Source organism: Ailuropoda melanoleuca, chromosome 14 (genome assembly GCF_002007445.2).
Source record: "Ailuropoda melanoleuca isolate Jingjing chromosome 14, ASM200744v2, whole genome shotgun sequence".
In the NCBI taxonomy this organism is placed as follows: Eukaryota; Metazoa; Chordata; class Mammalia; order Carnivora; family Ursidae; genus Ailuropoda; species Ailuropoda melanoleuca.
Window position 1 is genome coordinate 29,918,474 of NC_048231.1, and position 25,933 is coordinate 29,944,406.

Below are 25,933 nucleotides of genomic sequence, written 5' to 3' on the forward strand. Positions count from 1 at the left end.
TATTCAACAGTTCAAACTGGTACTTCTCTACACTTACCCTGGCAAAAAAAACACAAAAAAACGAAAAACAAAAAAACCCAAAAAGCACCTTAAATACAGAAGTTACTAGGCATTCCACTTCCCTATGACATAACACATTAAGATTTTTTCCAAAGGTATAAGTCTATTTTCTCATTTTGTAAAAATACAATAGGAATGGTGCATAGATTTTTTTTTTTCCTAAGAGGATGCCCCCCTCCCCTTTTAAGATGCAGTTGAGGGCAAAATATGTCAGTCTATTCTTAAAAGTTTCTTGTAAGATTTTGGGGGAAGGAGGGAAAAAAATCAGTATCATTGGTTTAATGATCTAAAACTAAAACCAAAGAGCACACACATGTGGGGCTGCTGCATATGCCATGTACCATATACTCCAGGAGCACCCTTCACATTATCAGGACAGATTCCCTCCCTTACTTTAAAACTTTAAAACTGATGTGTGTGAGGGAACAAGACAACAGCTTGTTCCTTATGGTTAGTCGGTAAAGAAAGTACCCTAAATACTTTTCCAAGGGACTGTGCTTCATTTCTTCATTCTTGGTGATTTTTAGAACCTATCCCTAGCAAAGTCAATGTTTTCCTAGGGAAGTTACTTATAATTCCACATACAGAAGAATAATTTATTGATTAAATGATTAAAACAAGACAACGTAGCAAGTGAATGACAGAATTAAGAAACGTGATCTCAGAAACTTAAGAACACATTTCAGTGGAGCATTAACAAACAACTGGTATAACACACAATTTATAAACTGAGACAGGAGCCAATTTCAGGAAAAATAAGCCATTTGACATTCTGGCTACACTTTCCCCAAATATCAGCTATTTAAATCTTTAAAAATAAATAATAAATACAGTTATAGCTCCCCATGTATAAATACTTACTGTTAGTCCAAATAATATTTACCTTGTTGGTTATTTTTTGCTCTGTTAACTTCTTACTTACATCATCATTCTGTTGTGCCTCCTGCATGACAAACTCTCGTACCATGGATGGATTATATTCAACCAAGTATGAGAATATATCAGTAGCAGCACTTCGCACCTGTGTATCATCCATGCCCTGCAGATAAAAAGCACTTATTTCTCCTATAATTATAAAAATACAGACCTTATAGCTATATAAAATCCAAAATCTAACCAATTAAAAGAAAACACTGAAATAAGAGAGGTCAGGGAAATCTGGCATGTAAAACTTGTTCTATGGATAAAGTTACTTTCCCTAACATCCCACAGGCGGCAAACTTAGCAATTTATTATTAAAAATACGGAAAATTCCTCTGAATATTCTTTCAGTATCATGTAAGGACTCTCTAATACTAGAATTTTACAGCTTTTTTACTTTATGTAATACACAGCTAATATTAAATATTGGCTATAGTCAAACACTTGCATGTTACATAAAAATATATTTTTGTGGATTAAAAATATAATGGTAATGGGGCACCTGCATGGCTCATACAGTTAAGCAGCTGCCTTTGGCTCAGGTCACGATCCCAGGGTCCTGCTCAGCGGGGAACCTGCCTTTCCCTCTCTGCCCCTCCCCCTGCTTGTACTATCTCTCTCAAATAAAATCAATCTTAAAAAATAAAAATATATAATTGTAATTAAATGTAAGGAGAAAAACTTACAAGGATGACTTCTAAAGCTGGTAATATGCCCATATTTGACAAAGTCTTGAAAAAAGCATCTCTGTTTTGAGGTTGTAGCGTTTGGGAAAACGCACAAAATTCTTTTAAAAAGTTAACCTAAAATAAGGAAAAGGACAAGTGAATATAAAAAGATCTGTTGTTTTAGCTTTGTGCCCTTCATAAGTATCAAATTTCTTACCAATTCCTGTCTTTTTTCCTCATCTGTTGCTTCATCTGTTAGTTGTGCAAACAAATCTGTCAGAAATTTTTCATCCTCCTGTTAAATCAAAGGATAAATTGATGCTAATGTTAAGAGTATATTAAAACATAGTTTTCAGATACTGTAAAATATAAACTGCACTACCTGGAAAAAGGAAAGATGGTACTGGCAATGGTATTTTTTAAGAGAAGGAAAAACGAAACTATTAAAGAATAAACTAGAGATTTATACGGAAGATTTTTCTTTACATTTTGGAAAGGCCTTATTTCCTAAGTTTATTTAAGGCCACACTATGTCCATTATGCTTTATGGACCATATGGTCTCTACCACAACTATTCAACTCTGTTATTACAGTAGGAAACATCCATAGACAATGTGCAGGTAAGTATGGCTATGTTCAAATAAAACTTTACTTATAAAAACAGATATGGGCCATAGTTTGCAAACCCCTCATTTACAGAATCTTAAAATCTTACCTTTGGAGGTTAAAGTTCTACCACCTCTCAAATGAAAGTAAAAATTAAGATAAAGCTTTTCACGTTTTAAAGGTGCAGAAAATGATTCAATTATTCAAAAAGCTAAATGCAGAGCTTTAAAAGATACACCTATTATCTGACTGATATCCCATACAGACACACAAAATTTAATACGTATTTTGGAGAAAATTGCTAATGTGGGTAAATCAATACAGAACTTGGAAAGAACCTTAGATGTTATCTTACCTCATTTTATAATTGAGACAGATTAAGAAACTTACCCAAAGACCAACCACAGCAAGTGGCACAGACCTTCCTGATAATCTGTTCAAATTTTTCCCCTCACTATTTTTTAACTAAGACAGTGTTATGCTTTAATTCCCTACTATCTCAGCTACTACTAGATTCAGCACCACTTCAGCCCTACAGACATCCCTAAGTCTAAATGTATCTACATATGTATAAATGTATGTATACGTGTGTATGTCATCTCCCACTAGATTATAAACTCCATGTTCACTGTTCCACATTCTTAGGAAATATTTTCTGTGATATTAAATTGGTTATTCCTACTTTTTGTAGGAATGTACAAACAGGCTATACCTCAAATGGCATGCAATTTCAAGATGCATCCCAGATCTAATATATCCCACCAACTGGAAATCAAATGATTGAAAAAGAGTCTCTGAACTGCTGCACGGGGGGGGGGGGTGCTACAGAAGTTGAGAGAATTAAGAATGTTTAAAAAAAAAAAGAATATTTAACAGTGTTACATACAGAGCAGTTAACAGTAAAGGGAGGATATGATTGTATACACAAGGGGGGTAAGAACCTGCTTTAAATTATATCTCAATCACCCACTGTCACAAAATGTATAAAATTCTCTTTCCTTCATAGCAGCACTTCGGATGTAAGTACCTGTATCAAGAGAAACAGAACTACAGCAATGGCAGCCAGGATTTTACAAAGCAGCGTAATGTAGCAAAACAAAGACTTAACAACTTGAAATTATTCATACTTAATGAATAAAACTGGCATTTCACAGGTATGAAGACCAAGAAAACACCCAAGTGACAAATCCCTGCATAACAAAATGAGAATCATGTGGAGCTAAAGGACCAGATGCACTCAGGACTATCCCAGGAAACCAGGAATCAAAAGTGGACCAGAACAGAGGCTCTACTAGGTAGCCAGTAAAAACGAGATTCTTATCAAAGAATAAAAATTGGTACCGAAACCTTCTCCCTCCTCCATTATCAACACAGTATACTGTATAGAGATTACTATTGTCCTTACCAGACTGCATTGCCTATATTATTTGTTTACATGTCTGTCTTAAATGAATGAGAAGCACATCAAATTGGTCAACATGAACCAGAATTATTCCTAGCTCCAGGACAGCAGCGTTGGTAAAACTGATTTTTCTGTTTGAATTCATGTTTTGTTTTTTGGGTTTTTTTTGGAAGATGTCAAAGACAGGGACTCTAAAATACAGCAATTTTCTAAAAAGGAATAGCCATACAGATTAAACTTACTGCTTTATTCCTAATGTGCTACCAAAGAGCTCTGATATTTTTTCTGCTTCCTTTATTTAACAAATCCAGGTTCCAAATAATTTTTATTTGTAGATCTGAGGAAAGGCCTTAAATCTTCCAAGTCATACCATTTATCCATTATTCTTCCAATATCATGGGCATCAAAGAAATAAAAATCATGGGCACTGTGCAACTCACAAATCTTTACACCACACAAACTTTAAAGTTCTATTTTAGTTAGAGCAGACTAATTCCTACACTATGGGGTAATATACTGAGAGGTTCTCTGACTTTGGGGGTGTTACAAATGTAAATTACTTGCCAGCTCTCATAATTTTGATTTCTGTGTTTTGTGCAGAATCCAGGAAATGTTACACCCCAGGCAATTCTGATGCAAGCACCCTAAAACACCAGACCTGAGAGACTGGGCATACTGTAGAAAGAAAATCTAGAGTTTAATATAGTAATTATTAATAGATATTTTTAAACAATGCTCCGGTGCCTGGGTGGCTTAGTCTGTTAAGTGTCCAACTCTTGATTTTGGCTCAGGTCATGATCTCTGGGTTGTGAAATCAAGCCTGCAATGAGCCCCGTGTTGGGCTCCGTGCTGGACACGGAGCCTGCTCAAGATTCTCTCTCTCCCTCTGCCCTTCCCCCCACCTCCACTCACACACCTGCATGCTCTAAAAAAAAAGAAAAAAGAAAATAATACTCAAGAGTCTTGGATCATGTTCATGCATGATCTTCTTTAATCTTCAGATGACTTTATAGGGTTGATACTAATACCACCATCCTTCAAATCAGGGAACTGAAGCTTTAAGAGGGTAAGAAAGCTGCCAAGTAGCCCATAGCTATTAAGTGACAGGTTGAGCTGTAACTCATATTCACATCCAACTTCCCCATATTTTCATCTGGTACAAAAGCATGCCTTTTGGTAAGGAGACCTGCAACTATAATTTGCCAATATCTGCTATATTCTCTTGACCCTAATACTAGGCCTTTAATATATAATGATCTGACAGTGCTACCAATTCCACAGAATTTATATTCTATATTTAATGACATACTTCTTGGCCTCTTCATTTTCTTTCTGATTCTGTTCTATGCATAACTGACAGATTAATATATCTAAAATTCTACCTTTAATCGTTTTGTTAAGACCATTCATTCCCCTGTGATTTTTTCAAGCTAGACTTCATCACATTTATGTTCCTGATGTAAACAAAACAACCTTCTGGTCCCACAGTATTAAATACTATAATCTTTTCTAGTACCACCCAAATATATACCTTTAGACAAAAATCAAAATTGGTATTTAAAAGGAACAGGAAATTACTTCTGCTGAATCAATTAACAGTTTAGATGGTATCAATCAAGAAGGTATCTTTGTAAGTAGGAAAAAACATGATCTAACTCACCTGTAACATACCAACAATTTCTACCTTATTGAAAAAGATAAAGGAGTGAAGTGTTGATAGCATATTTTCTTCAAAGACTGAAGGGGTAGGTAGAACCATATCTTGGATATACTGAACTCTGTATGTCTGATGAATTTTTTGTTTCAGCTCAGGATCTGATATGGGAATCACTTCTTTAAACTTGGCTGTTTTTGTTAGAAATTCCCTGTGTTTTCGTGGTTGTGATAGAGCAGGATCATATTCTAAGCATCCAATGACGTCCATTATACATTCCTCAGAGAACATAACTTCGAAAAGAGCAGTTCGATTCAAGAGGAAGATGCCTTTGATAATTTCATACAAGTGGTGCAGTCCTTCAATATTTTCCAAGTCCTCACACACATGAAAAAGCTCTAAGAGCTTTTTAATATAACCCTCATTTTCCAGTGCTAGTGCAAGTTTTTCACGACGCAGGGGGGAAGGTAAAGATGATGCCACAAGTTCTGCAATTTCCTCAAGGCGACTTAATTCACAAGACGGCAATTCTAAACCTGGTGATGACATATCATCAAAACGCTCCTCTTCAGATTCATCTACAAGGTCCTGAGTGATGTCCACTGAAGGGTCCTTTCCTTGAACCTATTAAATAAGATTTATGATAGCTAATAGAATATAACCAAACAAATCTAAATATTCTTAGATGAATAGAAGAGATGTTATAAGAATCCTAGCATCATATTCCAGAATAGCCACCACCAAACCCTTCAAAGTTTAAGTAAAATTCAAATAAATATCAAACATCATAATGTTGTGATCACAGAAAATACATGTAATTGTAAGCAACGAGGAAAACTGTAACCTCAATTCCAAAACGCAAGGGCCAAAGAATATGTGCAAACTGGTTCTGGACCAAACTGGGTCACCGATGCGCTGTGAATGCTGGTTGGTGGCCCAAAAATATGAATAAGAACACTGTGGTAAACAAGTATACTCACACAAAAAGGAAACCATATAAAAAGTAACTGCAACATACATGTAGCAGAATGTAATACAGTAGATCCCCCAAGAATATCTACTGAAAGTAACCAAACAATAGAAGTTTTCCTTTCTAGTCACCCAAACCTGTACCTTTCATGATCACCCCCAGAAGCCCTGAAAGTTTGTCATAAACCCCAACTTTATGTCAGTATAGGGGCTCTAATGATAAAAACATAACTTAGAAGTTTTCACAAATACATTCTGAGATAAAAGAACATTTTTACCCAAAGTCAAAGACTTATTTTGAAATAAAATGAGCTTTGCTATCTTGGCCCTATAATTTGAGACACCATCACTAAACAGGCCAAGTTGAACAGTAAAGAAATGGAAAAATTAGACCTTATATGAAATGGCCAAGAAACTTAAACTGCTTAGCATGATTAAGAGAGACTGTTAATGGATACCGGAAGGGAAGAAGGCCTGGAATAGGTCTTGAAATATGTTGCAAGTTGATATTGTCTTGACCTTAACCCAGTGGGGCAGTACCACTGAAAGGCAGTTAAGCACATCACAGACTGTACCCGGCATGGTCTCAAGTTGGCTCTGATTTGTTAACAACATAAATTCTCAATATAGCTTTAGATTCCTGGAACTCAAACTACGGCTCTACCTAAAGAAATTTAGTAGTGTTTGATTAAAAAGCCAAATGTAAAGGGACAAGAGCCCTTACTATGATGAAAATACTATCATTTTTAGTTTATCTGCAAATATGAAGGCTAAAAGGTCATCAAAAAGGTCTGTGGTTAGAATTTTCCTGGAATCTGAAATGCTCAGGGAATTAAGGTGGAATTGTAATGATTTGACAAATATGTTTCAGTCTTACTGAACGGAGTAATGGAAGAATGAAAACAAAAGAAGGGTAGAATAAGCTAGAAGAGAGAATCTTAAGAGAAAGGATAAGTCTTAGCAGTCTAGATATGAAGAAAATGAGAATGTGAAGGCCATGAAAAGTCTATAAGAAAAAAAGAGATACACCTAGACTTAATAGCTACTATCAAGGAAGATACTAGAAAATGGAGAGACTTTTTGCTGTTTCTAGATCAAAAAATGAGCAGGGTTCAAGAAACAGAAGACATGTAAGATCTCAAAGAGCAAAATGCAATGAATTCTCCAGAACAAGCCAGGATCTAGAAATTGATAAGTACAGACAGGATCACAAAACACTGGTAGAATACTGTATCTTGAACACAAAGTATGCACAAGTTAAAGGGGAAGATTAGATAGAAAATAAAAAAAATAGCCAGTGATTCCTAGGAAAGTTACTCTAGAGAAGTACAGAAGAACTATTACCCGTGCCCCAAGTGTAAATGAAGAACTACAGACTAAGGAAAAGTAAAGATCCGACAATTTACTGAAGGAGAGCCAGGCCTGAGAGCAATGCAGAGTCCAGGTGTGAGTTAAATATTGGCGTAATAAAAGACTATGTCCAGGGTGGGATTGTTTGACTCAGAAAAGTGAAGGAGCACAAAATCTGTCTGAGCAATGGGTGCTTTTATAATACCCAAGCTCTTCAATCTCATCTCTCTTTCTATGGGAGAACTCCACAGGACACAATCTAAAGGCAGGCTATGAAAGCTGTATGGAAAAGAAAGCAAAGAGCAAGTATGAAGAGGCATTCAGATATAAATGTAAGTCCTTCACAGCGGAAGGAAAGGGAAGTTTGACAGGTTATTATATGAAAAACAGAGCTGAGCAGACTACCTAGCAGAAGTAAATTCTACGAGGTAAGGAAACACTGTGCCTCAAGGACAAGTAGCTTTATTAAGGTAGTGGCTCTCAAGCTTTAGGGTACATGAGAATCAGCTTAAGCAGGAATTGACAAACTAGAGCCAAATGTGGCCCAACAATTTTCATAAATAAAATTTTACTAGAAGAGAACCATGGCTGTTTGTTTATGGGCTATGTATGGCTACTTTCATATAACAGCAGCAGAGTTGGACAGTTGTTAAACTGTATGGCCCACAGGCCTAAATTATTTACTATCTCACCCTTTACAGAGAAAATCTGACCTAGCGGACTTGTTCAAATATAATTCAAATACAATTACTGGGAAGTACTCACAGAATTTTTGATTCAGTAGATCCAGGATGGGGTCCCAGAATTTACATTTCTGTCAGTTCCCAGGTCATGCTACTGTGAGAACCAATGAATTAAAGAATCTGCTAAAGGGGGCGCCTGGGTGGCGAGTTGTGGGATCGGCCGGTGTCAGGCTCCACACTCAGGGGGGAGTCTGCTTGAGATTCTCTCCCCCGTCCCTCCTCCCTCTCTCATGTGTATATTCACGCTTTCAAATAAATAAATCTTAAAAAAAAAAAAAAAAGTAAAGAATCTCGGGGCGCCTGGGTGGCACAGCGGTTAAGCATCTGCCTTCGGCTCAGGGCGTGATCCCGGCGTTATGGGATCAAGCCCCACATCAGGCTCCTCTGCTATGAGCCTGCTTCTTCCTCTCGCCCTGCTTGTGTTCCCTCTCTCTCTGGCTGTCTCTATCTCTGTCGAATAAATAATAAAATCTTAAAAAAAAAAAAAAGAATCTGCTGAAGATTATACTCTAGAATAAATGTGGAAATAGAGAAACTGTCCTTAGGATGCGATGGTTTAAATGAGTCTATAACAAGAGCCAATGGCTTTAGCATATAATAAATGCAAAATAGAATGCATAATAAATGTACACCCAACAAGATTGTGGAGATTATGTCACCAAACCAAGGTACTAGAGTCACTAGAAAATTCCAGAATCAACTGAGAACATGCAAGATGAAGCTGAAGAGACAGTCAAGAGTCACAAGAAGTTACTGAATAAAGTGATATGATCAGATTGGCATTTTTTTTAAAGATTTTATTTATTTATTTGACAGAGATAGAGACAGCCAGCGAGAGAGGGAACACAAGCAGGGGGAGTGGGAGAGGAAGAAGCAGGCTCACAGCAGAGGAGCCTGGTATGGGGCTCGATCCCATAACGCCAGGATCACGCCCTGAGCCGAAGGCAGACGCTTAACCGCTGTGCCACCCAGGCGCCCCTGGCATTTTTTAAAAGATCACTCTATCTGTGGTATGGATTTGGGAAGACCAATCAAGATAAAAGCAATAATCCAGGCAAGAAATGATAGTGGCTTGGTAAACTGTGATAGTAGTGAAAACAAGGATAAATGAATGGATTTAAGATTTATAGTTGAAGGACTGAATGGATGAAAGTGATGAAGGAAGGATGAATAAAACACCCAAGTTTCTGGTTTCAGCAACTGGATGACATTGACTGAGATGAGAGAGATGAGAGAATGAACAGATCTAGTGGAGATTAGGTTTGGTTCTAGACTACTAAATCTGAGATACCAGTAAGCGCTGATGAAGGAGCTCTCAAAGGCAGCTGGATATAGAGTGTGGAGTTCAGCAAAGGTCGTGGCTGTACAGTTTAGTGTCAATAACTGTGCTTTCCTATAAATCAAGCTTTTCACAGACAATATGAATTTAAGAGAGCAATATGAAATGCTGTTTATTTAAAATCTTGGGTATTAGCTAAAAGCACAGCAAAAAATCAAAATACTTAGAGAGCATGTTGATTTTCTAGTTTTTAAAATTACCTGACATATTTTCTCCCAAATTTCATCACATCCAGCTTTTTCTTGAAAGCTAAGGGCCAAGTCATAATTTTCTGCTTCAGACCACACAATCAAGGTGTCCTTGAGAGAAAAAAAAGTGTAATTAACATCCATTAATTATCACAAACTATGTCAAAGTATAAGGCAAATGAAAAAAGCAACAAGTTGAGGACAGTACTAAGCAACACTGATACTGTGATTGACAATGCCTTTTCACACCTAGCTCTGTTCAGTCTATAAAATGAAAACAATGTTTTCCTTAAGGAGAAGTTAACCAGAATATGAAGCACCACAAAGTGACCAATCTAAATGTACTAAAAGATACAAACTAAACATTACATTAATTCTTTGCTTGCATACTAGGTTACATTTTATGCTCCAAATTGCCCAGAGAGGAAGTCTGAGCATTCAGTAACTAGGCCATGTCAGGAGGATGGGATTAATAACCAAAACCCTTTCTCTCATCTATTACCAGCACTGCATGTTCTTTACCTGAGACACACAAGGCCCATGAAATTATTCACTAAATCTGTAATATAAGAGATTTTATCTGGATAGGTTTTTTTTAGCTTTCACCAGTGCTATGGTTCAAGAAGCAAGATGCTACCACCCACAGTCCCTTTACTCCTGTTCAGAGACTTTTATTTAATGATAGTTAAGTTTAATGAACAGTTTAACAGTTTTTATTAAGATGTAATCTCTGCAAGACACTACACTTACAGTACTGACACCATTTTATATTCCCTGTAGTACAGTCTGTCTTCTACAATATGCATAGCATAATAAAAATATTTACAGGGTCTTAAGGTATCTTTTCAAACTCACAGTAAAATAAACATACACACTGTTTCCGAACCATCAACCGTTTCAAAAAAGAGCCCTCTCATTGAGAAAGGTTTGTGAATCCTCTTATGTATGAAATACTGAATGGTACTAGGGAGAGTTACATTTAAAAAAAAAAAGCCTGGGGCACAGTCGGTTAGACGACTGACTCTTGGTTTCAGCTCAGGTCATGATCTCAGGGTCGTGAGATCAAGCCCCTCGTCAGGCTCTGCACTCAGTGCAGAATCTGCCTGAGATTCCTTTTCCTCTCCCTCTGCCCCTCTGCTCATAAGCGCACATGCTTGCTCATGCTCTCTCAAATTAATTAATTAATTAATTAATAAAAAAAATAAAAAGAAGCCTAACATAACAGCGTTCATGTAGCAGTTTTTCAGGCTGGTCCAAAGAGAGGAATTAGAAGTCAGAGTTAGAAAGATATGAATACAATATAAGGAAAAAATAATTCAATCTGACTAATAAGTAACTGAAAGGAGCCAAGCAAAGGCTAGGTGAGCATCTATAGGGAGGGTAAAAGTTCCTACATTAAGAAAGAAACATGACTAGACCATCTTTAAGGTACCTTAAAAAATATGTTTACATGAAGGCAGTTTTTAATACTTTTCACTATGAAAGATACCTCCTATTGTACAAAAATGGATCACCTGAGTTTGTCTGCTAAAATGCATATTAAGTCTTTTCAGTCAATTATGTAACTGTCAATGATGAGAACCAGTAGTCTGTCACTGAACTAAAGGGACACCAGCCATAAGTAAATGAAAGATAATTTGATTGGGCTGTACAGCATTACTAATAGAACAAATCCACAATTTTTATTCAGAATTTTGAACAAGAGGTCAAAGACCCCTTTTTACTATCTTCATGAACTTCTAGAGATCATGGATACCAGGTAGGCATCTGTTCCATAGTGACTAAGTAGCTGTTCAAACTCAAAATACTTTACATTAACATTGTAAGATCAAGGGATGCCTGGGTGGCTCAGCCAGTTAAGCATCTGCCTTTGGCTCAGGTCATGATTGCAGGGTCCTGGGATCAGTCTCACATCAGGCTCCTTGCTCAGCAGGGAGTCTGCTTCTCCCTCTGCCTGCGTCCCTACTCCTGCTTGTGTTCACAGGCACCCACTGACAAATAAATAAAATCTTAAAAAAAAAAAAACACACAAAACATTGTAAGATCCACACGCCAGAAATTAGTCAACTGTGTAGTCCCCGAGTCTGTTTCTTCATCTTTAAAATGGGTATAATACATACAGTTATGAAAACCGGTGATAAAGATCCAAACAAGCCTAAAACCAGTATCACATTGGTAATAAGGTAGATTGAATAGGACCATAAGCAATGTAAATTCAGAATCATCTGTAGGCTTAAAACAGGGCACAACTAGACATACGCTCTCAAGTGCCCATTTGACAAATTTAAAAGTTTGAGAATTTTTAGGAATTGCTCTTCTGTTTTCCTTGAAGAGTCTAATTTTCACCAAATCATCTTATTTATCATCCAACAACCTACAGCATAAGGATTTCTTCATTCATCCTCAAAACAGACTTCATCTTTTTTCTTTGGACGTGTTTTTACTCTTCAACTGACTGAAGCCTCAAAACACGAATTTATATATTTAAGTATAGAATATCAAAGACAAAATACTCTAGTTTCCAGCCACTCCAATCAAACCAGTTTTCTTAAGAACACTAAAAGCAACAAAGTATTAGACCATTAGACTATCAAGAAAATATTTCATATTGTACCAAATGTTTTCTGGACAAATAAAACACCATTATGCAGACATAAGAGTTAGTAACAGCTTTCCAATATGCTATCTGTGTAAGCTCAAGCAAGTCACAATCTTTAGAGATCATCTAATGTGCAAAATAAAGCCAACACTAACTTCCTTCTAGTATTTTAATGGTCAATGATGAAGCAAAGCACTTTATAATTTATTTATAGAGTAATATATTTATAAAATAATATATACATATGAATGTGCTAGTAATATTCTCTAAATTTATTTTATTTCTGTACCTTCAGAGCACTGAGGGGACTAATATTGCTTTCGTTGGCTTTGTACAGTATTCAGTACATCTCTGTGTGTGTACACGCACACACACGTGCTCTTATCCTTTTGATGATAGTGCTAGTCGGTCTACCAAGTAGAGAAAGATTTACTTTCAGATATTGCTTATTCATCCGAAGGATACAAAAAAGAGTGTACTAAAACTGAAAGATGCCTTAACAAACTGCATTATTCTATTACCGTATTATTATAAGGTCCTATTCAGGCTATGTAAGAAATCAGATTTTTATCTACACTGGGTTGCTGTGTAGGGACAGAAACGTCCCTTCTGCACTAGCATCTACAAGAGCAAAGGAAGCAATTTCTACCTTTTCGTGGTGTTAATAACTGATTATTACAACAGTGGTCACTTTTTATTCTTTAGGTAGAAACAGGAAAACTGTATTGTTTTAGTTTTAGCTTCTGAAAACTAAGTTGCAAGAATATCTGGATAAAAACTTAGCTTAACTTGAAACAATTTTTTTAAGTTTAAAATAAAATGACTGCTTTATACACCACAGAGATTGGCTGAAATCACATTTTAGAATTAGGCTGGGAAAGTATGCTGTAACCGGTTTTGAATTTTTAACTGTAAGGAATCTATGGTAAATTCTCATTTAATCACCCAACTGAGAGGACCACATACGAGGTAAAACACAACATCTTCAAAATTTTACCTGTTGTTTCTGATATGCGGTGTTAGGATTTATTTTGGACTCTAAAAGTAGAGAACCTAGGAAATAGAAAAACAAAACAAAACATTCCATTATGTCATTGCAAAGCAGCATAATTACATTCCATCACATACACACATACTTCCTTTCCTGAACACTCGATACACATGTAACTTTAGTTAAGGAAATAGTATTTTAAAAATAAATTTAAATATAATAAAACTTATAACCCAAGAAATGCCTGCTTATGCATGTTTACTTTTAACAAGAAGGACACGATTATCTGAAGAATGAGGACTGGATGGTAACAAATCTAAACAACGTATGGGCAGCACAGGGTAGCGAAACGGCACAGCATGAAGCCAGGTGGCCTGAGTTTAAATCTGTGACATACATTATGACTTGGATACAATCCACTGCCCCAGTACATCCCCACATTACAGTTCACTTTCAGAAAGTCTCTTACTTCTGTTCCAGAATTATCACACTTCGTCTTCAAATGATCAATTTTTTCATCGTAAACTAATTTTAATTTGCACATTTTTGTCTTTTCCCTGGCCATGAGACTTGTGATATTCAAAAAATAACTATTGCTTTATAACAAAGAGCAAATTTTAAGACCAGCTTTATGCCTCTCCCCTCACTCTAGTTCCAGTTTATCCCCAAAGTACTATCTAAAGACAAATACTGGGGCGCCTGGGTGGCAAAGCAGTTAGGCGTCTGCCTTCAGCTCAGGGCGTGATCCCAGCGTTATGGGACCGAGCCCCACATCAGGCTCTTCCGCTGTGAGCCCGCTTCTTCCTCTCCCACTCCCCCTGCTTGTGTTCCCTCTCTCGCTGGCTGTCTCTTTCTCTGTCGCATAAATAAATAAAATCTTTAAAAAATAAAAATAAAAAAAATAAAGACAAATACTGGCCCAAAATGCTTAAGAAGCAGCAGTTTTTTCTATAGCTGTCCTTCATCCAAATCTTTCATTTCTTCTCCTATTACACATCACCATTAACTTCCCTTTCCAAATAGTGGCTAGGGAGCTGAAGAAAACGGTGATTCTTAACATTCCCAAATTTAATTAGTTGGCTTTTATGTTAAAATTCATTTACTAATTTTATGATACTGTCCCATTTAGTGATTTAGTGACCGTTCACTCCTCTCTGCTCAGAACAGTGTTAAGTGATACCAAATACAGTAAAATACCAGCATTTAGCAAGATGTAAGGACTTAATTTGTGAACACCCTGTGCACACAGCCTCCCACTTCACTCGAATCCTCCCACTGTGTCTAACACAGGTAAACTTTTTTTTTTTTAAAAGATTTTATTTATTTATTCGACATAGAGACAGCCAGCGAGAGAGGGAACACAAGCAGGGGGAGTGGGAGAGGAAGAACCAGGCTCATAGCAGAGGAGCCTGATGTGGGGCTCGATCCCACAATGCCGGGACCACGCCCTGAGCCGAAGGCAGATGCTTAACCGCTGTGCCACCCAGGCGCCCCTAACACAGGTAAACTTAACTCTAAATGTGTCTCTTATTCTTTCTATACTTAAGGTAACTAAACAGTCTCCATACTTTTCCCACCTCTACCCTCTGAACCCCCAATACCCCATTTCTTTAGGCTTTTTAAAATTACTATTTCTGGCTTACTGAGGTTCAGACAAGTATCCTCACATTCTAGGGGAAATTTGGTTTAATCTTCCTCCTCTTCTCCTAATCTTTGCCATATTAATTAAAATAAATTCCCAATGCTTCAATTTTCTTTATGCACAATTACTGGATTTTTTATTTTGGTAATTACCAAGAGTTGTCTAGTGATGTATTCAAAACAAGAAAAAGCAGCAAGCAAATGAACTCAATGTCTACAGTCTCTCAAGTATTAAGACTCCAACTTTCATTGTAAATATTCTTCCATTGTTTTTCATAAATACAAGAACAAAAATTTCCATCTATCATTTCCCAGTGAAATCAGAGTATGTCAGGTACATTATGGATCAAACTTACTTTTTGTGGCATTTACTCAAAATGTGGTTTCTATGAGAAAATACACTCCAAAAAAAAAACCACTTTGAAATATATCATGTCCTGAAAAACAATCCATTTCTAGAAAACTACATAAATAATAGAATGAAACAACTGGATTACTTTGTAACATTCAGAAGATACAAAAGGTTTAGTATCCTAGAACCAAACTAAGTTAGCCTCTTTAAAGGTTAAACCACACAAAAGCACACCTACCCAAAACAAAATACTGGACATCACTGATGAATGATAACTGGATTATGATCAAAATCAGAATCTGTGCTACAAATGATACCAGTAAGAATGTGAAAAGACAACCCACAATATGGGATAAAATATCTGTAAACCCTATATCTGATAAGGAATTTGTATACAGAACTCTGACAATAATAAAAAGACAACCAAATTTAAAAATGGGCAATAGATATGAATAGATATTTCTTCAAAGAAGATACACAAATGGACAATGAACATATGAAAAGATGCTCAACACATCATTAGTCCTTAAGGAAACACAAATCAAAACCACAAATAAGATACCATTTAACACCTGCCAGGATGCCTATAATCAAAGACAGCACTGCCAATTAACAAGTGTTGGCAACCACGTGGAGAAATTGGAACCCTCATACATTTTGCTTGTGGGTATGTAAAAAGGCATCCACTTTGGAAAAAGGTTTGGCAATTACTCAATTGCTAGTTACCAGCAATTCCACTCCTAGGTGTATACCCAAAAGAAATGAAAACATATGCTCACACAAATATGTGTACATGTTCTTAGCATTTCTCATAACAGCAAAAAAAAGCGCAAACAATCCAAATGTCCAAAACCTAATGAACAAAATACTATTCAGCTACACACAAAAAAATACATGCTGGACGAACCTTGAAAATATTACAAGTGAAAGAAGCCAATCACAAAAGACTATACATTGTATGACTGTTTTTACGTAAAAATGTACAGAGTGTGCAAATCAGAGAAAGATGTGTAGATTAGTGGTTTAGGAAGGAAAGGGGGAATGAATGGGAAGTGACCGCTGATGGGTACATGATTTCTTTCAGAGAGAAAAAAATATTCTAAAATTAGATTGTGGTGGGGAGCCTGGCTGGCTCAGTCGGTAGAACATGCAGCTCTTTATCTCGGGGTTTTAAGTTTGAGCCCCACGCTGGGCGTAGAGGTTACTTAAAAAATTAAAAAGACTGTGGTGATAGTTACATGACCCTGTGAATATACTAAAAAACAATGAATTATACAGCATGTGAACAATGTCAATTAAAAAAAAGATGTAAATATTCATACAGTGAAATACCTCATTGTAACGTTAATGAATGAACCAAATACGTGAATGCAACATATATGAATCTTACAAACATGAATGAAAGAAACCTCAGAGGAAAATATATACCATATAATTCTATTTGCATAAAGTTCAAAGAGTAGCAAAAATTGGGGCGCCTGGGTGGCACAGCGGTTAAGCGTCTGCCTTCGGCTCAGGGCGTGATCCTGGCGTTATGGGATGGAGCCCCACATCAGGCTTCTCCACTATGAGCCTGCTTCTTTCTCTCCCACTCCCCCTGCTTGTGTTCCCTCTCTCGCTGGCTGTCTCTATCTCTGTCAAATAAATAAATAAAAATCTTTAAAAAAAAATTAATCTATGGTACTAGCAGGCAGGGGGAGATAGTAACTGTGAAGTGACGTGAAGCAAGCTTCTAGAGTGCTGGTTATTTTGTGAAAATTCACCAAGCTGAATACTTAGCATTTGTGTAACTTTTTGATCTACTACAATTCAAAACTTTTTTTTTTTAAGGTTTAAAAGTAGGGGTAAACAGCATATGGCACAGTGGGATAAAGTTATCACTTCAAACTGTGCTTTCAAGAAGCACACCTGAAACATTGTGCATCAACTACACTTCAATTAAAAAAAAAAGGATGGAGCGCCTGGGTGGCTCAGTCTGTTAAGCAACTGACCCTTGATCTCAGGTCAGGTCTTGGTCTCAGGGTCATGAGTTCAAGCCCCACGTCGGGCTCCATGGTGGGTGTGGAGTGTACTTAAAAAAGGAAAGAAAGAAACACACCTGACTGGGCTGCTACTAAAACAAAACCAGCAGGGGTGTAACTATTATTTTTCAAGTACCAATCCCTTTTGCATTTGCTTCAAAACTACATAAAATTACAGGGTCAGGATAATTAGAAAGAAAAAATCCCAAACCGAAAGCTTGAAGTGTGCCCTCCCAAAGCCCTAGCTAAAACAAGAGTAAGTAGATAACTGGAAGCTTCTGGTGTTGGCAAGTTTTTCTTTACTGGGCCATTCAAGATGTTAAGGGGAAGTATCTCTCCTGAAACACATCACAGCCATATCCCATGGCTTTGGTCTAAGGCACCACCTTAGGAAGTCCAGCTCTGGTCCCCAAATACCATACTCCCTAGAAAATCAGTAGGCTGTAGAGGCTGGAGCATGTGAAACTGCCTTTTAGTTTGGGGGCTAGGATGATAACAAAGATATATTTCTAGTTTTATTTCTACGTCATCTATTACATTCCCTTCCCCCATCTCTTAGTTTCTACTGGATCAAGTTATCAGCACTTTTCCAATCAATAGAAAAAGATCCAGATGAGTGTTAATATGGATTAACACAATCCTTTCTCCCAACAAGTTTACTTGTATCAGTTGCTATAGCTACAGCACTGGGAACAGCAATTCCATCCTAGTAGTAAATGGGTACGGCTGGGGATGTAGAGTTCAACTGTAGGTGAGAGGCATTTATCATGGTAACAGAAACAGGGGAGAAATGAGGAAGATGATTCATAGTAGCAGACCTTAAGCAACATCAAGGGGAGGCAGAGATGGTTCTCGTTAAAGGGGGGAACACATGCTTTTGATACAGGGTAGGTTCAGTTTATCTTAATAACTGAAGCACATATGCACAACGGCCCCCAAACAACTTATTTGAGAAACATACCCATCCTCTCCGATAAAATAAATGCCCTTACCCCCAAGAAGAATTCACTCTCACCCTCTCCATGACACCTCCTCCTCACCATCTGACAAAGACACTCCGTCACACGTGTGAAAGACAAGCCTACACAGCAAACCCTAATATTAAGACTTGAGAAAGGCCTTCCCACTTTCAACATAAACACCTGAAAGGAAATATGGAGACACAAAGAAACAACAAGACAGTGATCAAACTAAAGGGAATGCATCAATACATGTAATTCTCTTGTCATTGCCAAATCTATTCCTTCAGACCACTAGCAAAATCAACCATCTTCAGGTGAACTACAGAGTATTCCTGCACAGCGAGTGCTTGTTAAAAGAGTCTGTTCCATAGAAGCTCTGATAGGCCTACAAGTCCATATTTATACACATACTTCTTCAAAAAATAAAGAGGGTCCTTAATTCTTGTTTACCATTACCAAAACTACAATCAGCACAACTTTTTGAAAGGGTCATTTTATCCTTCTCTACCAAGCTTTTGAAACATAGTCCTCTTTGGCCCAACAGTTCTAGGAAATTAGCCTACATCTTCACACAGTGCCAAGTATATGAACAAGCAAGTCACTAGCAGTGTTCATAACGGTAAAAATCTAGAAACAATCTCTATGCCAGCGGTTCTCAACATGTGGGACCTCAGCTGGGACCTCAGCAAGTCTGGAAAATCAAAACTATTTTTTCATAGTATTACTAAAAAGTTATTTGCCTTTTTCACCCTTATTTTTTTCAGTGTCTATACTGGTATTGCAAAAGACTGAATGCAGAAGCAGGTTAAGAATCCTTTTTTAAGGGGCGCCTGGGTGGCACAGCGGTTAAGCGTGTGCCTTCGGCTCAGGGCGTGATCCCGGCGTTATGGGATCGAGCCCCACATCAGGCTCCTCCGCTATGAGCCTGCTTCTTCCTCTCCCACTCCCCCTGCTTGTGTTCCGTCTCTCGCTGGCTGTCTCTATCTCTGTTGAATAAATAAATAAAATCTTAAAAAAAAAAAAAGAATCCTTTTTTAAAAATTAAACCAGACATTAAAGAGATTTGTAAAACTGTAAAAAAGTGACACTCTTCTGACTTAAAAGCTTTTTAAAGAATTAGTTTTAAATTCTAATGTGGCAAGTATCAGTAGATACAACCCACATAAACAAAAGCTTTTGACGATCCCCTATTTTAAGAGTGTAAAGGTATCCTAAGGAGGGTTTCAGAAATGCTACTCTAATGCCACCAACAGAGTACTGTGTGAATTAAATATATACAGTGAAATACTGTGCTACTCTTAGATGACAGATCAGTGTATCCTGACATAAATAGATGCCCCAAATAGGCCAAAAGGAGGTCTGTACTCTCAGAAAATAGGGGAACAACGGTACAAGAGGGAAAATGCCACTCAGAACATTACCAAGACAACTGCAAGTAGAAGCTGTCAAACACAAATAAGCAAGAAAGATGGACAATAAAACATTCAGTACAATTACGAGTATGCACAATTTTAGGCATTACGATGTTCCCTCCCTGCAAAACGAAATGTGAGAGGTTTTCTTGTATTCTTTTGCCAATCCCCAACACACCTCTATCAAAACAAACACCTCCAGGGAGTGGGGTGGTAAGTAGCTGGTAGTGCAGAGTGAAATATCATTCCAGAAGTGTTTAAATCAGAGAACTACAACTAGTGCCTGCAGCCTGGATCCAGCCAGCAGACAGCTTATTTGAGTCGTAGTCTAACACACATACTCATACACCGAATTCAAGCAAATATTTTAAAACGGAAAAACTGTACATTAAAAAAAAAAAGATCTAGATGTCTGGCTGAGTGCAGGAAACAAAGACCACAGAACTACCCAATCAAATAATCAATACAGGGAGACTTATGGTTAGAAAAAATAATACCTCATAAGGTTGCTGTATTAACTAAAAATTCATATTCAAGTGCCTACCCCAGCATATACTACATAACCAGCACTCAATACTTGTTTTTCTTAGAGCATGGACAACATATCATTTCACGAACATCACTGTGCTGCTGAACAACAGAAAAACTAGTGATAATAACTACAACCCAGAAACACATTAGAACGAAAGATTAACCATCAGTTTTATTGTACTGCTTAAGAAAAACATTTTAGTATATAATATTTAGGAAACATTCCAAGAAAACTGTTAAGATTTTTAATCTTTCTGATACAGTGTCTTTTAGCTAGAAATTTTGCTTATTTAGAAGATACTACTTCCTTTCACTGGAGAAATGATATATTATAGAGTTTCTATAACTTTTATGGTACTATTTTCAATATCAACCTACCAACCAAACAGATTCAGGTAGTTAAAGACACATTGGTCCTGGTCTTAATTTAGATTTGGATAAACACTTAAGGATTTCAGAATGACTAGGTTCAGCTCTGTCGCTCCACAGTTCAACATCTAGGCATCGCTGGTATATTTTGTCCTTATCAATGCTCAAAACTAAGAGCAGGAGCTTAAGTACTGTGCTTCATTAGTGGGAAGAAAACACCATCAAAAATGAGTTAATGTCAGTCCAAAATGTCATCTGGACAGGACACCAGTGTAGGCTTTAAACCTAGTCTGTGTTCCCTCTCTCCTAATTTTGTGGCTCACAATTACACACAGCATTTAAAAACTGAAACGAAGGCCGGCGGGGGCAGGGGGGGTAGCCTTACATGAAAAGGTCCCATGCCTGCGTCAGGCCTTCACTACACTCAGGCCCCATCACCTATACCCAGCGTGGCTGATGGACTTCAAACTGTCAGAAGTTACCACACACACAAGATGATAAACAGGGGTTTGCTTACCCTAGGCCTAGTAATTTTCTACAAAGTAGGTCTACATAAGAAAGAAAAAAAGGGTTTAAATGAACTTTTCAGAGTGAAGCATTTCTCCCAGTACTGACATTGAGCTCTTCTCAGTACCTAAATCTGGAACGCTTACTGCAGGCAAGATTCTATACTGCTTACTAATTTGTAAGAGAAAAAAAAATTTTTGCTGATACTTATCTCTCTTCATTTCTTTCACAACAGCCCACACAAAACAAAACAAAATAGGCTTTCCACCTAAAGTGTTCTGACCTCCTTTTCTACTTAGAGTGGGGGTGAGGCACTACCTACAGCCAAGATCTACAAGAGGCAGAGGTTCAGGATTCTAGTTTTTACCATTAGCTAGCAGTGCTAACTTGAACAAAAACATTTCCCCATGTCTCATTTTCTTTGTGCCTCAAATAACACTGAAAATTTAACCTTTTAAACTTTGAAATAAGCAACTCAGATAATAGATGAAACCATTCTTGATGCCTGGCAAGTAATCCAGAATAAAGAGCATGGATATGATTTTATGTTAAAAAGACATCCTTCAGTGTGTGGAGAAATTCCAAAGTCTTTATCAATTCTAAAATTGGAAGGTGGAAGTGGTAAAAACCATAATAGAATGATTTGAACATAAAGTGACAAGCAAGTAAGGGACGACATTATTACCCTTCATGCAACTTAACAGGTACAGCATAAACTGAAAGAAGAAAAAAACAACACCAAGTAATTTTTTTTGGAAGATGGAACTTTGCAGATAGCTGGCTATGACAAAAACCTGAGAAATGAGGTAATCTATCTTCCTTAAAGAAAGGGCCATGTTCCTACAATACACTTTGCCAAAAGGAACCTACTGAATAAGGATGCAACCTAGGGAATGGGCTCAGTAGCTTGGCAGGACATCTCTCTCCTCCAAGGCAAGGTGGGCTACAGATCTGCCAAACCATCCAGTTCAGAGGGGAAAGGCACACTTAGAAAAGATGCGCCCAGTTCCATTCAGAACTGCCTTCCTGATTTTCAGTTTAGTGTATAAGCACCTCTAACAAGATAAATGTCTCATTTTATGGAAATTCTGAAATACTTTCCACTTTGCTCACCACAATGAAAAGAAACTTCTCAATTATCCTATAATGGAGAACGGAAGAAGCATACAATAATGGATGACCGAAAACAGCAGTCTGTACATCAACCCCCATGTGGCTTGAAGATAAACAATTTTAAATATCTTTAGGCTAAAAATTCTTTTCATGTTCTTTGAAATAAACTTTGAGCCTTTAAGTATTTAACAGCAAATGCAAGTTTGCTAAAAACCAGATCCCTACATTAGTAGGTTAGTAGAGTAGGATTCCCTAGCATAGTATGACATTAAAACTTAATGCTTAAAAATACTTTAAACAACGGGCGCTGTATTAACAGAGTCCAATTAAATATGTGATGTGACGATTATTCCTGCTAAGTTACGAGACTTCAAAGAGCTGATCTCAAATCTACACACACTTTCATCTGGCAGTTAACTGAACCTACACAGCCCATACTTTTCAATTATGTAAAAAGTTTTCCAAACATGGAAAGAAGGACATGTGAGGGTAGTCAATGACTATGTGATAGAAACATACAAAAGCACACCGACACATTCAAACATGTATTTTTAAGAGGCAAATAAATAGACCTCAGAAAAATACACTCAATGTATTCAAAATCCTTTAAATGCCTCTGAAGGGAAATAACTTCTCTCCAATTAAGTTATTTGGGGTAGCCTTATAAAGATCACCTGCGGGCAACAGAACTCTAAATTACAATTTTTCAATTCCAATCGAAAATCAATGTCCCTACAGTCTTTAATTACAGAAGGGTGAGTCTTGTTTTTCATAGAATTGGGAGTACTGGATTGAAAGTCCAATTAAAATTCCTTGACACGAGTTTGTAATAATTCAGCTACAGAACTACAATCGTAATAAACTGATATAGCTAGAGTGAAATTACAGACTAATGTAACCAGACAGGTTTTCCAGTTCAGAAAAAACAATTTGGAAATACTTCCACCTGATGTGAACATGTTAAGTGAAACTGAAGGTATGTCACAGAGGGAAGTGGCAAACCCTAAAGAAAGTTTTGAAAAATGTGAAACAGTTATTTTCAAACAACTAGGTCTTTGAACCTTGAGGGCTATTTCAAAATACGCAAAGCATAGGCACTAGGGCCGATAGGAAAGGTCTTAAAGTAATCTGCCAACTTCTCCCCACCTGTTAACTGAACCAAATTGTGACTCAAAAAAGCTCGCATAAAACAGTTCCACACTTGTAAGACGTTTACACAAACTGTACACAAAATTCTGCATTATTAGTGAAAAAGACAACACTGGGAAACACAAATCTATCTTCTCAAGGCAAAGAAGCATTTTCTCTGCCGAATGCAGAGTTGCCGGATCCATGAACCGGTGTAGCCAACCTGCAACAGGATCAAAAAGATGTAGCAAAAAAAGTTTAAAGGGGGCGGGGGGGGGGAGAGGAAGCACAGCAAAACGTTCTCCAAAGAGTGAAACACCTAAGAACTTTCTTCGCTCCGAGAAAGTTTCACGCCTGCTTTACACATGAGTGAACTAAGGCAGAAGTTCGAATTAATCAGTGCCTTTCTCAAGGTCACCCTAGTGCAAAAGAACAGCACTGTCTGGGCTTCCGATCCTAGGCCCCCGACCTCTCCACACGCCCAGGCAGCACAGCTCAAACGTGCTGGGCTCCCCTCGTCCCCGCAAGTGCTACCAGGCGCTGGGAAGAAAAAGACATTTTGAGCGCTCTCCGTGCTGCTAATTCCGAGAGGACTGGGGTGCTGGTGGCCCGCCCTCCTCCAGGGCGGCAGCCGCCCCCAGCCCCAGTCGCCCCCTCCGTTCTCTTAGAGCGCCACTGACCCCCCCCCCAACAACCAGGGATGTGGCCCGGAGCCGGGGGGAAGGCAAGGGTCCCGCCGCAAGGAGCTTCACTTACCATCGCTCTCAGCCCTGACAAGCAGGGACATGCCCTTCAGCCGCTCCACGTAGCCAGACGACACATGCCCGGTACCCCGGTCGTCCCATTGCCGGTCCTCGTTGAGCGTGTAAACCTTCACCCGCCGTCGGGTGTCGGTCATCGTGCCGCCCGGGGGCCGGGGCAGAGGCCCCGCTGGAGTCGCCCAGGAAGGGGGGCCGGGACACGCGAGAGCCAAGGCGGGAGGACGCCCGCAAGCGGAGGATTCCCGGGCCTCACTGCCGCCGCTGGCCGCCGCGGGGCCGCGGTGCCGCCCGCATGGCCCGCTCCCGGGCCCGAGCTCTGGGCCCCAGTCTTTCCTCGCCTCCGACTCCTCAGCGCTATTGTCCTAGCTCGACAAGGCCGGCCGCCCCGAGAGGGGCGCGCAGCGCTTCACAGCCTCCCGGCCCCAAGCGGTAGCAACTCGGGACCCCGGTCACTGCCCTGCTCCCGCCTCCGCCATGATCTCCGCGAAGCCGCTTCCCGCGCCGCCGCCGCCTCCTCAGGCCGCCGCCGCCATGTTTTCCTTCCTTATACCTGGCCCTGCCACCGCAGCGAGTGGCTCCGCTCCCCTGCTTCAAATATCCCAAGCCGAGGGGCGCCTGCTCCTGTTGCAACTGCTACCACTGCGCGGGAGACTGCGAGAGCCCCCAGGCGCACGAGCGCTCCTGCCTCCTGGAAGTCCCTTTCCCTTCGCCTCTTCCGCCGCCTCTTCCGTCTTCCTCACACAGCCAAAACCGCCGCCATCTTGGTTCGCCCCTCAATAGCTGCGCGCGGGGCCACCCAGGCAGCAGCTGCAGGGGCGGCCCGTTGGCCCCACCATTTAAAGAGACAGGAGCGAGGCCGGGAGCCTCGCTGTGGCGGAGGCCTCGGACGGAGGCGGTAGGCGGGCGCCGAGTTGCCGAGGTGGCGGGAGCGCAGGGAGCGGAGGAGGCGGAACGCTGGTCGCGCCGGTGACGGCCCGGGGCTCCCTCGCGCTCCCTGCACGCACCGTCGTGCGAGCGCGGGGCGGTGTGTGCGCCGTCGCGTCCTGTGTTCGTCATCAGCCCCGCTCGGCGATTCGAAAGGGGCGTGGAGCCCGCCTCCCACCTCGGCGCGCTTACCCGCCGCGCGCCTGGCGTTTCGGGTTTCGGGGGTGGCCGTCTTCTCGGTTCCTCGCTGTCCCGCAGCCCTTGCCCCTTCCTGCTTTACAGGCGGCGGGCCGCGTCGCCCCAGGACTCTCCCGCGGCGCTTCCGTGTCCACGAGTGTCCTCTCCTGGGCGCCTGGAGCGCACACTTGGGGAGGCGCCGGAGCCTCGCGAACTTAAGGCGTTTTTCCTTTGGGGAGACATTGAAAAGCTTCCGGGAAAGGCCACAGGTTTGCATGGCGAGGGCAGCCGCAGGTCTTGGGAGCCGCCATGGGGCACGCAGTGGTGTGGCGAGTCTAGAAACGGGACGGCTGGCACCAGGCCCGAAGTGACAAGTTTAAAACCTCACCTTACAGTCCAGCTGCTACCGCCATTCCCTTACTCTTTATCAGAGCTGTTCTTTTCTAGTCCTCCATGTTGCAAAAAGAACTTGAAGGGCTCATGAAACCAGATACGGATACGATGTTGTATAATCGGGATGAGTAATTCTCGACGTGGGAGGTTAA

General features: G+C 39.5%; 1 protein-coding gene across 2 annotated transcripts in view; it reads right to left on the reverse strand.

The window, feature by feature from the left end:
- Positions 1-25,275, reverse strand: part of PPP4R3A (protein phosphatase 4 regulatory subunit 3A) — a 37,930-nt gene extending 12,655 nt beyond the window's left edge. Inside the window, exons 1-7 of one of the 2 annotated variants that reach the window (XM_011226934.3) lie at positions 24,283-25,275; positions 13,497-13,552; positions 9,913-10,011; positions 5,318-5,935; positions 1,867-1,944; positions 1,668-1,784; positions 983-1,099 (exon numbers count right to left, since the gene is read on the reverse strand). In XM_011226934.3, coding sequence (XP_011225236.1) covers positions 983-1,099; positions 1,668-1,784; positions 1,867-1,944; positions 5,318-5,935; positions 9,913-10,011; positions 13,497-13,552; positions 24,283-24,424 — 1,227 coding nt within the window. In that variant the 5' untranslated portion in view covers positions 24,425-25,275. Of the gene's footprint in view, positions 1-943; positions 1,100-1,667; positions 1,785-1,866; positions 1,945-5,317; positions 5,936-9,912; positions 10,012-13,496; positions 13,553-24,282 lie in introns of both variants that reach the window. The other variant, XM_011226933.3, reaches the window with a different exon arrangement.
- Between the last annotated feature and the right edge of the window lie 658 nt (positions 25,276-25,933).